Source organism: Lepisosteus platostomus, chromosome 3, assembly GCF_059453375.1.
Source record: "Lepisosteus platostomus isolate fLepPlt1 chromosome 3, fLepPlt1.hap1, whole genome shotgun sequence".
NCBI lineage: Eukaryota > Metazoa > Chordata > Actinopteri > Semionotiformes > Lepisosteidae > Lepisosteus > Lepisosteus platostomus.
Window position 1 is genome coordinate 78,188,250 of NC_142613.1, and position 17,085 is coordinate 78,205,334.

Here is a 17,085-nt window from a genome sequence, read left to right on the forward strand (position 1 = left end):
AACCAGAAATGAAGTATATGCAGTAACAAACCAGGACATTTCAGAATAGAAACAAACAGGACAATTAGCATCTTCACAGTCTCAGTTTATTATACTTTATATACAGTAGTTTTAAAAAGTAACAGAAATAGAAAAATAGCTAAACCTAATTAAAAATAGAAGATCGCGCTGAACCCAAGCAAAACCACTGGCATTGATGGGAAGGAAGCTTCTAGACAGGTTGCTGCTTGATATCACGAGGCTTTCTTTAAAGGTTGAAATACATTTTCATAAATATAGTTTGCCATATGCAAATTAAAAAGCCTAATTCAGAATTCAGACCCATACAACATTTGGTATACCTCACAACATATCAGAACTGGTTCAGAATTCATATTATTCTATTTACAAAGTAATATAACCACTGAATACAGAGAGAGTGCAGGAGGTGGCAACTGTGTCTTGCATTTCTTTCAGGTGAGACACGTTTGTTTTCTAAGATACTTCAGGGGTGATTTCATGCACGAATATTTTTGCAATAGTTTTGTATGCTTTTAGAGCACTGCATACATTGAATGATGTAACTTACAATTTAAAAATCTGGGTTACACTGCCTTAAAACTCTGGGAGTAAGTGGTAGATGAACAAGCAAAGGCTGATTCCATGCTGAAAAGTAGAAAGAAGAAACACAACATTTTGGCTGTGGAGCCTTCTTCAGGTGAAGACGGCCTGACCTTCAGGTGAAGAAGATCTCCACGGGAACAAGGTTTCGCAGCTGAAATGCTGCGATTCTTTCTCCTTTCTTAGTGTGGAATAAACCCATATTTGCTCCTTAGCAGCCAACACATGTTGATGCAGCTCCCAACTCAAACCCCTAAATGGTAAATTCTGTTTTGTATCGCTTTTGCTATTTGTCTTATTTTATTTAAAATAAATTATCTGTATGGCCTTGATATCTGTTCCATTTTGAAGGGGCTAATCCTAAAAATGTGCTTCTAGCACCAAGAACCATCTCAGGATAGTAGCGAATGTTTGTTGCCAAGGGTGCATGATGGGTTTTTACCCCCACAACATTTTATAATGTCAAACTGTACTAACTGTATAAATATTAGGGAAACATTTTTGAAATACCAAAAACTTCATAGTTTACATGTATATGAACATATTCAACTCTTCTAATGAGTACATTTATTGCTAAACAGTGTCTTGGCTTGTGATCGATGGTCCAGTCTACTGTGTGCACTGCTGTTGCTCATCCTAGAGTCTTCTCTTAAGACAGCAAGCTTGGACCTACGATGTAAACATTGGGCTGCACTGAACTGTGGACACATACAGCCTTCTTATCGAATTGAACAACTCCATGGGTTGGTTTTTACAGTCACAGATGTTAAGCACCCATTTGAGAAAGGAATAACAAATGTTATTTGGAATGTTAAGAAAAAAAATAGAACCCACATTGCCATCTTTTACAGTATTGACTCATGGCTAGTTTTCTGAATTTTGTTTATGTGTATAAATATATCCTTTATAGGAATATACATACCAAAATACAAATATATTGTTTTTAGGTGCCATATTTGCATCAGCAAACATAAAAAGATATGTTAGGCATTTACAGTTAGTGACCAAGTGTCCCAAACTTTAAATTACCTCTTAGATTATGATTAACTTATAGAAAGACTTGCAATAAATGTCCTAAGAACCAACTCAAGTACAGTATGACCCTGGTGAACATATTGCTTGGATCACAAAGAAAACTCTTTCCTTTCAATAAAAAGCATCTTTTTATGTTGTTCCTTAGCAGCAAATTAATTCGTGTCAGGAAATAAAGGCTAAGGAATTGCAATTGACTGATTTTAATTAGGAATAAAGTTATTCTCGTGCTCTACAAATGCAACACCACTTTGCTCCTTTAACACTGTAAAGGAAAGCTTTTGATTACATTTCAAATTGCTGGTTACTAATTTCCATTGTCAAGTTTGAAAATGCAATGGCTACCTGACTTTTAAGTCACGGAGAAGGGATAAATGTAAACCTTTTTGGATAAGAAATCCCTTGAGGCAAAGAAAAGCACAATGTCCCTACGAATGCACAGAGCTGCTCAAGGGTTCTTCAAGTTGTCGTGGCACCCACTACACAAAGCACAACTTTCAGCCACAGCACATACTGTACATATAAGATAAAATCCAAACTCTATCACATATCACTTTCCCTCCTAACATCACACTATTAGTAAAGGACCATTACAAATATTTTTGTTTTCCTTTATACAGTTGTAAGAAAAAAGGCCCACTTACACAATATAATAAATTATAAATGAACTATAAAAAAGTAAACACTGTTACACATGGTAAAAATGGCCCTAGGTTTATAGAAATCTACAACACTTTTTTCCATTTGTCTTTCCATAAGATGTCTTAGTGCTCACTTAAAAAAAAAGTACATTTAATTTCAACACGCTTGTCCATAGCCTTAATATCTTAATTAGATTCAATTCAAATCCATTTAATTAAAATGTTAAAGTTAAATAAGCAACATAATTTGTCATTTCAAATAAGTAACATTTTGGTGTAAAGGATTTTAACTGCTGCAAACTGAAACTGAAATAAAAAGTATAAATAAAATGCAGGGAGTCCCCTTAAAAAAAATCTCTTTGCTTTTTAACTCAAAACACTGCTTACAAGACATCCATTATCACAGCTATTAAGCTGCTCTCCCTTGTCAACTTTGATCTTGGAAGTTCTACAGTGTGTTGAGCTACAACGATGAAATTAAAATTTGATCTCTATATCCAAAACACTTAGGTATATAAAACCTTGTTGATAATAGAGATTTAAGCATTTGGAATATAAGGCCTGTTTTGTCTAATTGAATTAAAACATTTATTGAGGATTAAGATTTTCAACCAAGAGGATTTTAATACTGTTGAATTTATCAAATTATTGATTGTTTCAATATTCACTTTAACTTCTATAACATAATCCATTGCAGAATGCATATCCACTAATTATTAGACACTAAAGGAAATGTGACACTCCTACTTACCACTCTCAAAATATCGTACGACAATTGGCGAAATAGAAATACAAAATTCCTTTCTGTTCTGTCATGATCCTTATAATGTGTTTTAGATTACGAGCCACAACCCTGTGATCTTGCCATTAAGCAGATATAGAACTTTTTATGGTATCTGGGACTTGTAAAAAACACCAAATATTTTCTGTAAAATCCTGGCCTATGCTGCAGTGCCAGTCAAGTATGTAAAAATCTTCTTTGTTGAAAATCTGATCTCTTGCAAAAGTTGATTAGTGTTAATACTGTTAAAAGTATATTTATTCTGGTTACTCGTCAGTTGTAAAGAAGCAAATATCAGCTGGGAGATGAATACTTCCATAGAAATGCACCAAAAGAGGGCGCTCTTGTGTCTTATGTCACAACTTCTCAAGCCAATTCGGTAACTTGCTACTAGTGTGTTTGTTGATGAGAGTCAAAGGAGAGTCCAGTGCATTTTAGTCTTTAAGGTAAAAAACCCCCACAGACTCTAATTTCGCTTTCTTCTTTAAACCAGTTCATAAGACACTGTATCATTTTAAGACATCTATGAAAAAGAAAAAAACAGAAGGTTGCTATTCTTTGATTTGTTCATAAGGCAGTATTCTTGGTTACATTGACCTAAAGAAAGAAAAAGAAAATGATGATAAAATATCAGTATTTCGCAAGGTGTTTTAAAGCAATTCCTACAAGATATAGTGTCTCTACATAAAGTACTGTACATTATACGGTACATTTTATCTGATTTGCCTGACAGTAGCAATATTCTGAGATATTTTGCTTACCATTTTTTGAATGTACAGTCAATTTAAACTCATCATTATTCTCACACTCTTGACTAAAGAGGACCACAGAATGTAGAGATTTAAGTCAAACTAATTTCATCCTGGTTGAACCCTAAGCAGAAATGCACCAAGGGTTTGGCCCTGCACCATGGTGCTGGTCCATCTAAACCATATGAAGGATCCTTTACACATAACTGTCTCACAAAGAGAGACAGGATCACTTCTGCAGTTTTTCACTATTTAAGTAGAGGGAATGCCAAATTCAGTTTTACTGCCATGATAGGTCCACTTTGCAGACTGGCAGCTCATATGGCCTTAGGCCACTGTTTTCTAGAGCATATGGTTGGAATGACACATTGATGGATTTGCTGGTGCACCACGGGGTGATACTGAGACCCCAACAGAGAGGCACTCCAAATGCAATGCAATTTCAGATTCATTAAAAAAACAAGCAATCAAGAGGTCTCCCTTCCCCCCGCCACGAAGGACAGACACTTAGCAAACATATTTCGAGGAAAACCAGAAACTTGGACCTAGACGTTGACTTATTTGCTTACCTTATCGTAACGGGCTGTGTTCATTTCGCTTTTTCTCCCTATGTTTAATTTGGGAAAAGAAAACGTAAACATGGGACATTGGTCACTTACATACAGTATATATAACATTTGTAGTGCTTGTAAAAAAGAAACAATCCCTTGAATATGATAAACTTCTACCAATCAACAGACAAGTGTCTTGGTATTTTAGAATTACTGTAACCATCTCAGTTTCTTATTCTTATTTCTTATTTCTTTCTTATTCTTTCAGATCTCTGTAACATTGACAGGCTAACATTAAGTTCGTTGATGCTGGTCTAAGGCGTAGCTTAACACAAAAACAGGCCAAGTATCTTTTCCTTTGTTGCTGACAGGGTCCCAGATATTGGAGAATTTTATTTATAACTTTATAAAGCCATTTATAAAAAGCTCAGAAAGCTATATCCCAGTCCTCCAGCTTGCATGTAAAGAGACATTGTCAATCAAGCCCATAAAACCTTTATTGTACAATACATTTACATGTAAAGCTTCAATCTGAATAAAGCATTTAAATCTGGAGCTAAAGCCTATTGTTGGTTCTATGCCTATGTTTAGTTACAAGACATGAAAATCTATGTACAGAATTTGTGATTCAAAAGAAATGTTATCATTTCATGATTATATAAAACAATATATAAACTGAAGTCCAATAAATCAATTAACATTACCCACATCTCACTGTAACTTGAATCTTTGCATTTTTAATCTTTTACAATAATTGAAGCTACAACTTTTAGCACTGATGGTAATACAATTTCCATCTTGCATTTGTTTACGTGCTGTATTTCTCATTTATAATTTCTTAAGCAAATAAATATCTACTTATTATTTATAAATCAGAAGAAAAAAAACACATTCCTCCTTAAATCGTACTGAACCTTTTGTTACCTAAAGAGAGACATGTCAAAGGTTTACAGTGTATTATTTGTTATTAGAAATGAAAGTGTATTAAAGTTTTTAAAAAAGCTATACTTACATATACATTGGCTGTAGTTGCAAATGTGATGTCTTCTGTGGACCCTGATAACCATAAGAATCAAACCCTCCTATAAAATCAACTGAAAGTGAAAAAAGAAAACAAATATTGGTTATTCTGGTAATATACATGTACATGGGCAATACATAGACTTCCTCCATCCATTATCAGAAAGCTACTGTATCACAGCAATCCAGAGCCTTTTCCAGAATCACAGAGCACTCACCAGGGCTACACCCTACAAAGGGAACCTGTTTATCACAGGACACATACTGTACACAGGAAGTTGACACCTTGGAAACTCATGGCTCTTGCCTTGGCTGGTACACTACATGGAAACCCCCGAAACTACACTAGGCACCTCATCTGGAAACCTACTGCAGGACCCAAGAGCTGTGAGACAGCCTTACTAATCAACTCACCACTATGCCTCCCCGTTATCTCGACTTGTACTTGAAAATCCAATGCAGCATACTATCAGTCGATTCAAAACGGCCGATATTCACAGAGCAATACAATATGAAAAATGCCTCTTGGATGAGCAAATCACATAAAATACCAGGACTATTTTAAGATTAACAAGATTATCACAGTGCTGTTTGCTATTTGGACCTGACTGTTCCATTTTAATACAAGACTAGGCATCTGTTTTACAGAAACCATAAGCAATAAAGCTTTGGAAAAGGGATGAAATGTTGCCTTCCAAGAAATGTGTTTAAAAAAGAATGATTTTGTATGTAATAATTGCACATAACCGACCCCCCCCCCCCCCCCCCCAACACACACACACACACACACACACACTTTGTTCAATTCTGTTCAAAAACATGTTGTTCTCTTATCAAGTGAGTCACAGTGATCTATCAAAAATCTGAAACAGCCTACAGCAAAGCATGAGCTATATCTAAAGCTGGTCCCGAGGCCAAAGATGTAGAATTAGGTCCAGATTTGCCTTTGTTTGCAGTGCTTAAAGGCTTACCTTTGTAAAAATACTAAAGAGCCAAATGTGACTCGCATGCCTAATTGATAACAACAACAATATCCTTATCCCTTTTCCATCTCAACACATTTGGATAGTTAAAGAGAGAGCTGTAGAACCAGAGGTACCCTCCAAAAATACTTTGCTCGAAAAGTAAAAAAAATATTTTATTTAGAAACTTGTTATTTTTGCTTTACAGTCTAGAAATGTGTATTTGTATGGTAAGTACAATATATAATATATACAATTTAAATTCAATAGATACTATATAAATGTATTATCTATGTAATTCCAACACATTTTCATACATATCTTTACACTTTTCGTAGTGTAAAAGTAAGTAATTGGTTACATGGCCCATTGCGGCTGTAAAGGCATGAAGCTCGAATCTTTGATATTCTTTGCCAAGCCTTTGCAGGAGCCACTCTGAGTTCTTGCCTGTGCTTGGGTCGCTCCGACTTCAATCCAGCATGTACAACACATGCTCAGTGGGATTTAAATCTGGAGATTGACTTTGTCATTCCAAAAGTTCTTTTTCTCCTCATAAACTGCTTGGTTGCATTGGCTGTACAGTTTGGATAACTGCAATACTACATGGTAAAGCACCAGCTAATGAGTATGGACACATTTACTTCTGCATAGACAGACGAAATGTTTCTGTAACTTCAGAAGTCATTCTGCTGTGCTGCTGCCATCATTAGTTTAATCTCAATACTGACAAGAGCCAGGTCCAGAGGTGGCCAACTGTGACCTTACCTCTACACAAATGAAGTGCTGTTCTTCTACAGCTGCTTCTCCTTTCTTTCTCCACTCTTTAAAAGACCAAAGTCCATCGTTTTGGTAAAGATTTGTCTAGGTGTCAGCGATAAATGCTGAAACTTCTGCTCTTAGTGCCAATGAGAGGTTTACACCTTATGCTGTAATTCTTCAGTCGTAGTCTTCTGTGAACTGATCATTTTGAAGGTTGTTGATGATTTCACTGACGACTGTTTTACAGTTTTCCTTGACAGCTCTCACCATTTTTCAGTCACTGGCTGCAGCTATTCTTTCCCTGACAAACCCGGCCTTCGCTGACTGGTAAGAAAACCCGTAGTTTCTCTCTCTTCTATGTATTCCAACTTGGTGAGTTGGCCTTTTAGACAAAGAGTACCTGCTAAGAGGGCAATGAAAATATTTGTACAGCAATAACTGGATGAAATGTGTCGATGTGCAAAACTGATTCTGGCTGTTAACTGTTATTGATAAAAATAGCTTCTCTGGAAGGAAAGGATGAGTATTGCCTGTTTAAAGTTCAGTTGTGCTGTCTGCACGAGTTTCTAGGGGCCATTTGGGAAATGTATTAGTATTCACGAGCTCAATATTCAGCGGCTCCCCTTGGCCCTGGACAGAGACTGCTTCTCTTTCCAGCGGCACATATATCTCTTGACATTGTCTTCAGTGTCAGATTTGTTTGTTTACAGTCACAGCTAATTTTCTTTTATTGTCTGTATTCTTTGTATACTTAGTCCTCTTGTATTAAACCGTCATAATTAATTCAGTCAACAAAATAAATGCAAATTTGTCCATGATGAGTGTCTTGGTGAACCAACTCGAGCACTCATCTGACATCTATTATTCTAAACCTGATTGCAATTCCCACAATGGGTCTAACCTAATTTCCTTGTTATCACAGCAAAAAGCCTTTAATGCATCTTGTGCATTCTCATACTAACATCCCAATTTCCTTTTGTGGTATAAAAGCTTTAAATACATTTTTTTTTCATTCAATGGCCTGAGGACTTTACCCTTTAAATTAACTAATTACAAGGAACTGTAATTTAATAGTTTGAGCTCTAATGTACATTGCTTATGCTCATGCAGATATTTTATCTGTTACATGAATTGAAGTTACAATGACAAAGAAAATCCCTAAAGTAGTAGTGGCTTGTTTTCCATGGTTCATCTTCATTATTCTTATTTACTGTTATAAATGAACCATTATAAAAATACTTATTGTATTCTTGATAGAGTAAACACACTTTAGTAATACTGATGGTTTTTTTAAATTAGAAGGATAATTTATTAAGTAAAATTCTTTGCAGAATCTCTCAAAAGAAAATACGTAACCTATGGAGCATACATTTCGATATCACTAGGTTCTAATTAAAATGACAGTTTCACTGAAAAAGATGGTGTATAATAATAACAAATAAAGGCTATTCTTATTTACATGTAAATAACATTCTACAAAGGAACAAGTAAAGGTTTATTCCATGCTGAAAAGAGAAGAAAAGAAACACAATGTTTTGGCTGTGGAGCCTTCTTCGGGTGTTTTGGGTGTCCACAGCCGAAAAGCTGTGTTTCTTTGCTTCTCTCTTTAGCATGGAATAAACCTTTACTTGTTCCTGTAACGAAAGCGTTCTTTCCGGACCCTGTGCAGACGACACAATCCGGGGTCGAGTGAGAATACACGAGGGAAAAAAGGCGGTCCATCCGAGACTGACGGTTAAAAACGGGAACCGGGTCGGAACCAGCAGGGGGAACGGGAACAGGAACAGAAACTTAAAACCATAACGGAGCCAGGCGCTCCCAGGTCCCGGGCTCGCACGATACGGGAATCAATGCAGAGCCCCGAACTGAGTGGGCGTCTGGCTTTTAAGGGGGGGCTGGAAGGAGGCTGGAGCAAGGGGCAGGTGCACAAAATCAGGTCCGAAGTAAAAGAGCCGGAGCGCTCTTAAGGAGGAGGGACTACAATTATGACAGTACGCGGCTCCGAAGCCCTGAGAAAAAAAAGGAAAAAAAAACAAAACCAGATGGAGTCCAGGCTGCCAGAGTGCCGTCCGCAGGGTCCAGGTTAAGGCTCTGCATTCTGTAACGAACAGTTCTATCTGGACCCTATGCGGACGACACGATCCAGGGAAAAGTGAAGAAAACACGGGGGAAAAAGTCATGCAGGATACGGGGCTGAAAACAGGGGGCATGTCCTCGGTGCGCTGGTGTTCGGGGGAGGTGTGGCCGAGGCAAACAATCTAGGAAGAAGTCCTAAGGAGAATCCAAAAGGAGGCGAAAGTCCAAAGCCGGGCAGTCCATCCAAGACTGACGATTAAAAACAGGAACCAGGGGGGAACAGGAACAGAAAATAAAACCTTAACGGGGCCAGGCGCTTCCAGGTCCGGACTCGCCTGGTACAGAAACCAGAGCAGAGCCCGGAACAGAGTGAGCGCCTGGCTTTTAAGGAGAACTGAAAAGGGGGTTGGAACAGGGAGCAGGTGCGGGAGATGAGTAGAAAACAAGAAAGGGCTGGAGCGTCAAGAGTAGGGGTTGGATCGTTAAGAGGAGGGGTTTACGAACGTGACAGTTCCTTTGCAGCCTACGCATGTTGATGCAGCTACCCACTTGAACTACAACAACATATTATTACTATCATAATTACCTGAGAGATGAATTCATTAGCTGAAATGAACCAAGTGTTTGTGAATGTATTTTATTACAGTTTTCTGACAGACGTCGTATATATAAATGTAAACTCATAACAGCAGCATAACAAATCAATATAGTATCTGATTACCATCTATGGATATTGTAGCCTGAAACCTGTCTTTCATACCATCACCTAAATATTGTAAATACTTTAATGGAAAACAGTCTCTTAGTTATAGTATTGTAGTATAGTAGTATAGTAGTGCAGTAGGGAAGTTAAACCTTCATACACTGAGATAACAGTGCCTTAACAATGATATTGCACTAACATTTTATAGTTTTTAAATTACCAGCCATTTACACACAGTTTCCTTAATATTTGTGTTTACATTACATTTAAGATGCACAGAACTACATGTTTACGTCTCCTGAATTCCACATCCTACTGTACATACAAACGTCTTCTACAGGGTTATCTGCAACAGCTTTTAAAAATGCACAGGGACCATCTACCTGATACTACTTTGATTAATGCAGGGACTATTTTGATCTGATCTATTTTCTTAACATCAACATTTCATTAATCTGGTAATGGGTACCAAACCATTATTTATATTATATTAAAGATACATATCTTCTAAAAGCAAACAACAAAGGACAATACAATTTAAAAAACAAGCAAATAGATCTGGCATTTAATTTCCTATGCTAATGGTTCCATTTCTGGTACGAGGTACATGAAGAGATAATGAAAATAGTAATATGTTGGATTCTATTTATTTTGGATGGGAGAAAAAAGACTGCAATATTAGGCCTGATGCACATTAGCCACAGTTAAGAAACCAAACACTATTTATCCTTTGAGAAATTCAAAATTCAATGTGCAGTAATTAGGGATGTATAGTAGACTACAGGGTATAGCTTCTCTTAATTTAAAAAAAAGTCGCTAAGCAGCTTTGTGTCACTAAACAGCTCCTTTTGAATTCTTCTCTAATTTAAACATTTTAATAATCCATAATGTTTATTTTAATTCAGGGATTGAAAGGATTGACACAGTACATTGGAGTTTACTTACTTTAATTCAACAAAAATAAAACTCTAATCACTAGAGCATGATCCTTAATGCAGGGCTTATCCTAATGGTAATGAATATTAAAAATATATAAATATTTCTCAAAGGTAAACACAGACAGAATTATTCATAGCAATCTGAAGTTGTAAACAAATCTGATTTTAAACAAAAAGACCTTTTGCATCTTAACTAAATTAATAATAACTGAAATCAGGGGGAGTCTATCCCAGCAAGCAATGGGCACAAGGCAGGATACACCCTGAACAGGACTCGAGTCGATTGCAGGGCACACACAGACAAACACCAGGGCCAGTTTCCCCAGAAGCCAATTAACCTGCCAGTATCTCTCCGGACTAGGGAAGAATGTACGTGAACACAGTGAGAACATACAAACTCCATACAAAAAGCACCCCAGGTCCTGAATTAAACCCAGGGCCCCAGTACTGTGAGCCAGCAATGCTAACTACTGTACCATTAACTGAAATATCAATTAAAAATCAATAGGTATAGTTAGGCAAGGGTGTTTTTCTGTAGAGCAAGGTTCTGCAAAAGTTTCATTTAAGGGAATCAATCTTTTAAAGTTCATTTGTGAATCTTGTTAATTCTATTGTTTGTACTGAAGAGAATTGAGCACCTTAAATTTCTAGATATTATCTGTTAAAAGTGTTACTAGTGTTTTTTCCATTTTAAACGATTTAAACATTGGGCATTTCCCTAAAACGTCTGTGGTAGATACATTTCTAAAGGTATTAGTTAGAAACCAAAGCAATTTCTCAAGGAGCCATGGCTAAGAGATATATAGAAAACTGTGCTGGAAGTCAAGGATATTCAGACTGCTGGAGAAGCATGATACTTTTGTAACGTCTGGGATGTGCATCTTCGTAACACCTAACATTGTTTATTACATTGCCTTTTTAAGTCTTTTTTTCATCTTCAATCAACAAATTTCATTAAACCAATAAATGGCAACACAATACATCAATACAAATTATATATGAAAATAATCAGATACAGAATTTTAGGGAGGTTTACTACTTACAGCTGTCTTCCTCTTCAGTGATTATCTTCACAACATAGCATGCATAAATAAAACCAGCAAGCTGAAAGAAAATAAAATTATATAAGTCAAAGTTATGACAAAATAAGCAAACTTTCAACATTCAGTTTACTGTAACTTTAAAATAATAAAAGTGGCAGATTATGTTTGAGTTTAATAGTACTGGGGTTCACTATTCCACTCACATCATTCTTAATGGATATAGAGCCATAGCAAAGTCAAAGAGAATAAAAATTCTGCTGAGCCAAAGTACAGTGTGCAAGTACCTTGATTTTCACCAGACAGCATAAAGAAGTCATTATAATAGGTTACTGACATTGTATTTGCTTGTTAAATTATGGTGTACGCTAAAGAAGACATAGGTACACTACAATTTTACATGTTTAAATAGAGCAAAGAGGGATATTGTACTGACTATTATTCACAACCAAAATCCATCCAACCATTCATTTTCTCCCACTCTATCCAATATAGTGTCGTGGAGGAGCTGGAGCCTACCGCAGTAGGGACAGGCTCAAGGCAGGACGCCAGTCCATCACAGAGCACACACACCTACACCAGTGGCAGTTTTCCCACAATTGAATTAACATGCTGTACCAGTATGTCTTTGGGCTGTGGGAGGAAAACACCTGGAGGAAACGCATGTGAAAGCAGGGAGAACACAGAGCTGTAAAGCAGATATGCTGACCACTGCTCCACCTTGCACCTTTAACCCAAATCATTCTTCACAATTTGCCATTTAACCAAATATTAACACCAAAACCAAACCAAAACATATAAACGAGTAACAAGAAGTTCCAGAGAAACATGGTTATGACTTACTGCAGTGTGTTGAGATTTATTGATTTATTAATGAATTACTTGAAGCTGGAAATGTGCTAAATTGTGTATTTAAATGTACCCTAAATCTGAGTGAGAGCTTTCTTCATACCATGTGTATTTGGATGGAGTGGTCATCTAAATGTTATGATAAATAGTGTAATATTACAGTTTTGGGTAGATTAGGCTCCAGCAGTCCACCAAATTCACAGAATGAGAACAAAACATTTAAGGTGTTTTCAGGGTTTTTATGAAACCTTCACCATATAAGTTTTGTTATTGATAGCTCAATACCTTCACCTGGAGTGAGTATAAAAATATTGCTAACCCATGAACAGCAGTATGTTCACCAGTAGTTCACAATACACCAGTATTTTCACTAATAGGATAATAAAGTATGTATAAAAATATGCCAGAAAAAATAGAGATGCTCCAGCACAAGTGTCCTTTAAGTAAATACAAAACTACAAAAAGGAATGCTCTCTGAACATAGTGTACAGTAGGTCCCTCTGGGAAATCATTCTCTCACCGAATAAAACGAAAGGCCAGTGACTGGCAGCTACCCTGGATGCATGCTCAGTTGCACAGAAAGACTCAGATCGCCTACATCAGTGCGAAGAAAAACCTCTCAATTCACTCGAGGTATATTCCCAAAAGAACTAACTGACTGACTGACTGCTGTGGAGAGATTAGGCATTTTTTAATTACACCACCATAGCAACGGCCCATTTATAATATAAAAAGTTAATACTTTTTTTTTGTAAAAATATGGGTGTGTATATATAAAATAAAAAGTTTAAAATCAAAATAAAAAATCGGCATCCAAATTATAAAGCTTAATAATAACGTCACTCTCTGTAGTCAGTCTATCCCAGGCATTAAATGGTACACGTGTTCTTTGCGTCTTTGGCACAGCTTCGTAATTTATTAACAACCACCAGGCCAAGTCCAAGTTTAAGAAGACGAACAGATATTTATTACCCAATGTTACACACAATGTTTCAGACTTATGAATGATAATTGTACTGTATGAGCCCTGCCTTCTACACACAAAGAAAATACAGAATTATCACTGAGGTAGAGACAAGACACCTTGAAAGGGCAGAAAGAAAGTCATTTCCAGAGTCTTGTTAATCAAGGATCCCCCCCAGGACTAAATCACACTAAAGACATATACTGTACAAAAGAAATGGGAACCAATTTCCCTATCCTACGTCCCTAACCAATGGGAGATGTCTTTTAGTGGACTCCATAATTTGAATTTTAGTATTTTCAACAATATAAGACAAGTACCTTTCTTAACAGCCTGGTACTCTTACAGTGCTCGAATTACCCAAACAGATCCTGCTTTCTTTGTCTTTATGAAGTCCTCTTTCCTCGGAGATAATCTTTCTGAGATTATTTTTTGTCTTATATACAGTATCTAGACCTGAGGCCTACTTTCTCCTATGTTCCATCCTCTTGAAGACCGGCTTAATGACCTCCCTCAGAATGATGCACTCACTATTAAATATTAACAATCACTTAAATTCAATTTTGAAGTTCTAAAATAACTGAAACAATTATCTAACAGAGAAATAATTGGTGGACATGAGTTAACAATTTAGTACTTTTTGCTCATCTGTATTTTTTTGTGATATTTGCTTGCCACAAGGACCAAGGACATCAGCATTGTCTAATGTCTCTTATATCCAACCTACAAAATAAGGTATTTTTGCTGGGAACTGCACATGTTCTTTTCTCTCCATTAAATCTAACTTCCACAAAATGTTTAAATTAAACGTCTCCAAATCATTGACCACACATTTTGTTCTGTATGTGACAGGTTGCTCCTGCTGTTTAAAAGCAGTGCAGACTATGCACTTGAGTCAACTCGCTGACGACAAAGCTTGCCACATGAATTGAAGACCCATCAAACAGCTAAGCTTTTAAGCTTTGCAAAGGCAATGTGTTTTACTACCGATATTACTAATTTATTTAAATTGATTTATTCTCTTTGTCATTTTCAAAAATGACCATGCATTTAATTTATCAAAACCTTAAAACATTTAATTGCTATGCACTATACTGAACACTATAAGAAGAAATAAATGAACATGGTATGGAGTTATGTTTAATTACAGGTACGTTTGTTTAAGTAAGGATGCTGTTAAAGGTGATTTATCACTCAGTCATTTTTTATTTTAGATCAGTGACACATGCACTGAGAAACAGACGTAAGTACTTGTTTACTGAAACACAATCTGAGGATTTCAGTCGAACTCTGCAAAAAGGGGTCTACTGTAGATCTACATTTCCAAGAGACATGAAAGAGGATGTTAATGAAACATTACAGAAGAAAGCATGTGAAACTGATATACTGCTCCAGGACCGTGGTTGTCAATATTTATCAGCAGCAAGAAAACTTAAATGTTTACTGACAAGGAAGATATGGAAAAAAAAATACTAGAAATGCTTGTAAAGTCTGACTGCTATCATACTAGGGCACAATGAGAAAACAAGTCAGCCCTCTCTATGCTACCAGCATTAAAAATAACCGTTACTCCTAAAAAGATGTGAGTTAAACAGCTGCAAACCTCAGTTCCTTCTTCACCACTGTAAATCTTTTTCTAGTCTATATTCTCTTATTTCTAGACCCTAACATTCACCAGCCTGTTCTGATCAAGGATTGATTACTGCTTGTACTGATCACAAAGAGTTGGTAAAGATCAGTCTGAATTAGAGTAATATCACATATAAGCTCCACAGCTTGCGCTTGGAAGAGGTGAAGTGGGATTTCAAGTAAAGTGGCAGGAAATATTTAGGAATCAATAATGAAAAAAGCACCGAGACATATGACAGTAAAGTGCAACAAGAAAACTGCAAACATTCCAAACTGGTCTCTACCGACTCAGTTTAACAATGTGTGTGAACTCCAAGTAAGCTACGATGAAACTAAAATGCTATTACCTACCAGCTCATGGGCCAAAACCATGGGTGTTTTACCAAGCAGATACCAGACATTACTGTATGTTGGTAAAAAAATGTTGCTGCAAGTCTAGTTCAGGTTGAATCCTGTCAAGATTCAAGTCACTTGGATTCCTACCAGATTGGTAGTTTGAAATTCTAAAAAAACAAAACAGATAGACATATTAGTTTAAGCGGAAGTCCCAGTTCAACATATATAATATGAATCATATTGTCACTAGAAAAATACTGGTGTTCTACTATAAGATTCTAGTTGAAGCAAGAACTCTAGATAGATAATACTTTATTAATCCTGTAGGGAAATTGATGTGTTACAGCAGTCCAGCCCAAGACAAGCAAAAACAGACATCAGAATAGTTATAAAACAAAAGACAAACAAAATAAATACATAGGTGTGTGCAAAATGTGCTGATCATAGTCACTGTAAAAACAATAAAATATGTGCAAAATGTGCATAGGTTTATACAGACTGATTGTCCAAAAAGTACAATGGAGTAAACATGCTGTCCATAGAGGAGCAAATGAAGGGCTAACAGTCCTAGCCTAGGGCAGCGTTATACACCCTGACAGGCGCCGGCAGGAAAGACCTGCGGAAACGTTCCCTTGAACACCGTAGCTGGAGCAGTCTATTGCTAAATGTGCTCCGCTGCCCAGTAACAGTCCCATGAAGCGGATGAGAGGTGTTGTTCATGATGGCTGTGAGCTTGGTCAGCATTCTCCTCTCAGCCACCTGCTCCATGGGGTCAAGAATGTGCATTGATATTAGAATGATGCCTATTGTAATACATCTACTGTATATGACACAATATCCGTCGACTCCAGTAACCTAACTTATCTACTAAGATTTGTTTCTCACTTTGAATGTAACTTCTTAAATGATTGTTGCACCTGCAACGTCAGTTGTCAACAGCACCATCTGAAGACAGTGTCTGTCTGGTCTTACTCGCTTATATAAGGAGAGAAATCAGCTCTCTTGTAAATGGTGCACCATGCAGAATGTCCTGGTAACTCTGTTCATCTCTAGAGAGATGATGTGCCATTTCCAGCACTCTGATCTCAGTTTAAAACTTCAGACTCCTCTGCTTCATCACACTACCTAGTTTGGAGTTATTTGGCCAAGCAGTTTAGTAGAAAAGAAATTAACATTAGGGAGAGCTTTTCATCAATCATGTGAAAACCCTATATAAAAGACAGTAGTGGACAGAGTTAATGTCATCTTTCTTACTCAGTTTGTTGAAGCACCTACAGTATGTGAGGGAATGCTTGAAGTGATCTACTTTAATTCAGACAATTAAGAGTGATGAAAACAGAGGTTAATGAACCATTAGGGCATTGTGACCATAATATCATGTGCTTTTAAGTCAATTTTGAAAGTTTTGCAGGTTGAGTCCAAACCAAGAGTTTAGAATTTAAAGAAAGGAGACTT

At 36.7% G+C, this 17,085-nt stretch overlaps 1 protein-coding gene across 1 annotated transcript in view; it reads right to left on the reverse strand.

Moving 5' to 3' along the window:
* Positions 1-68: 68 nt before the first annotated feature.
* The window catches only part of nkain2 (sodium/potassium transporting ATPase interacting 2), a 271,975-nt gene continuing 254,958 nt past the window's right edge, over positions 69-17,085 (reverse strand). The window contains exons 5-8 of the mRNA XM_088626942.1: positions 11,856-11,916; positions 5,367-5,448; positions 4,373-4,410; positions 69-3,651 (exon numbers count right to left, since the gene is read on the reverse strand). Coding sequence (XP_088483068.1) covers positions 4,374-4,410; positions 5,367-5,448; positions 11,856-11,916 — 180 coding nt within the window. The 3' untranslated portion in view covers positions 69-3,651; position 4,373. The remainder of the gene's footprint in view (positions 3,652-4,372; positions 4,411-5,366; positions 5,449-11,855; positions 11,917-17,085) is intronic.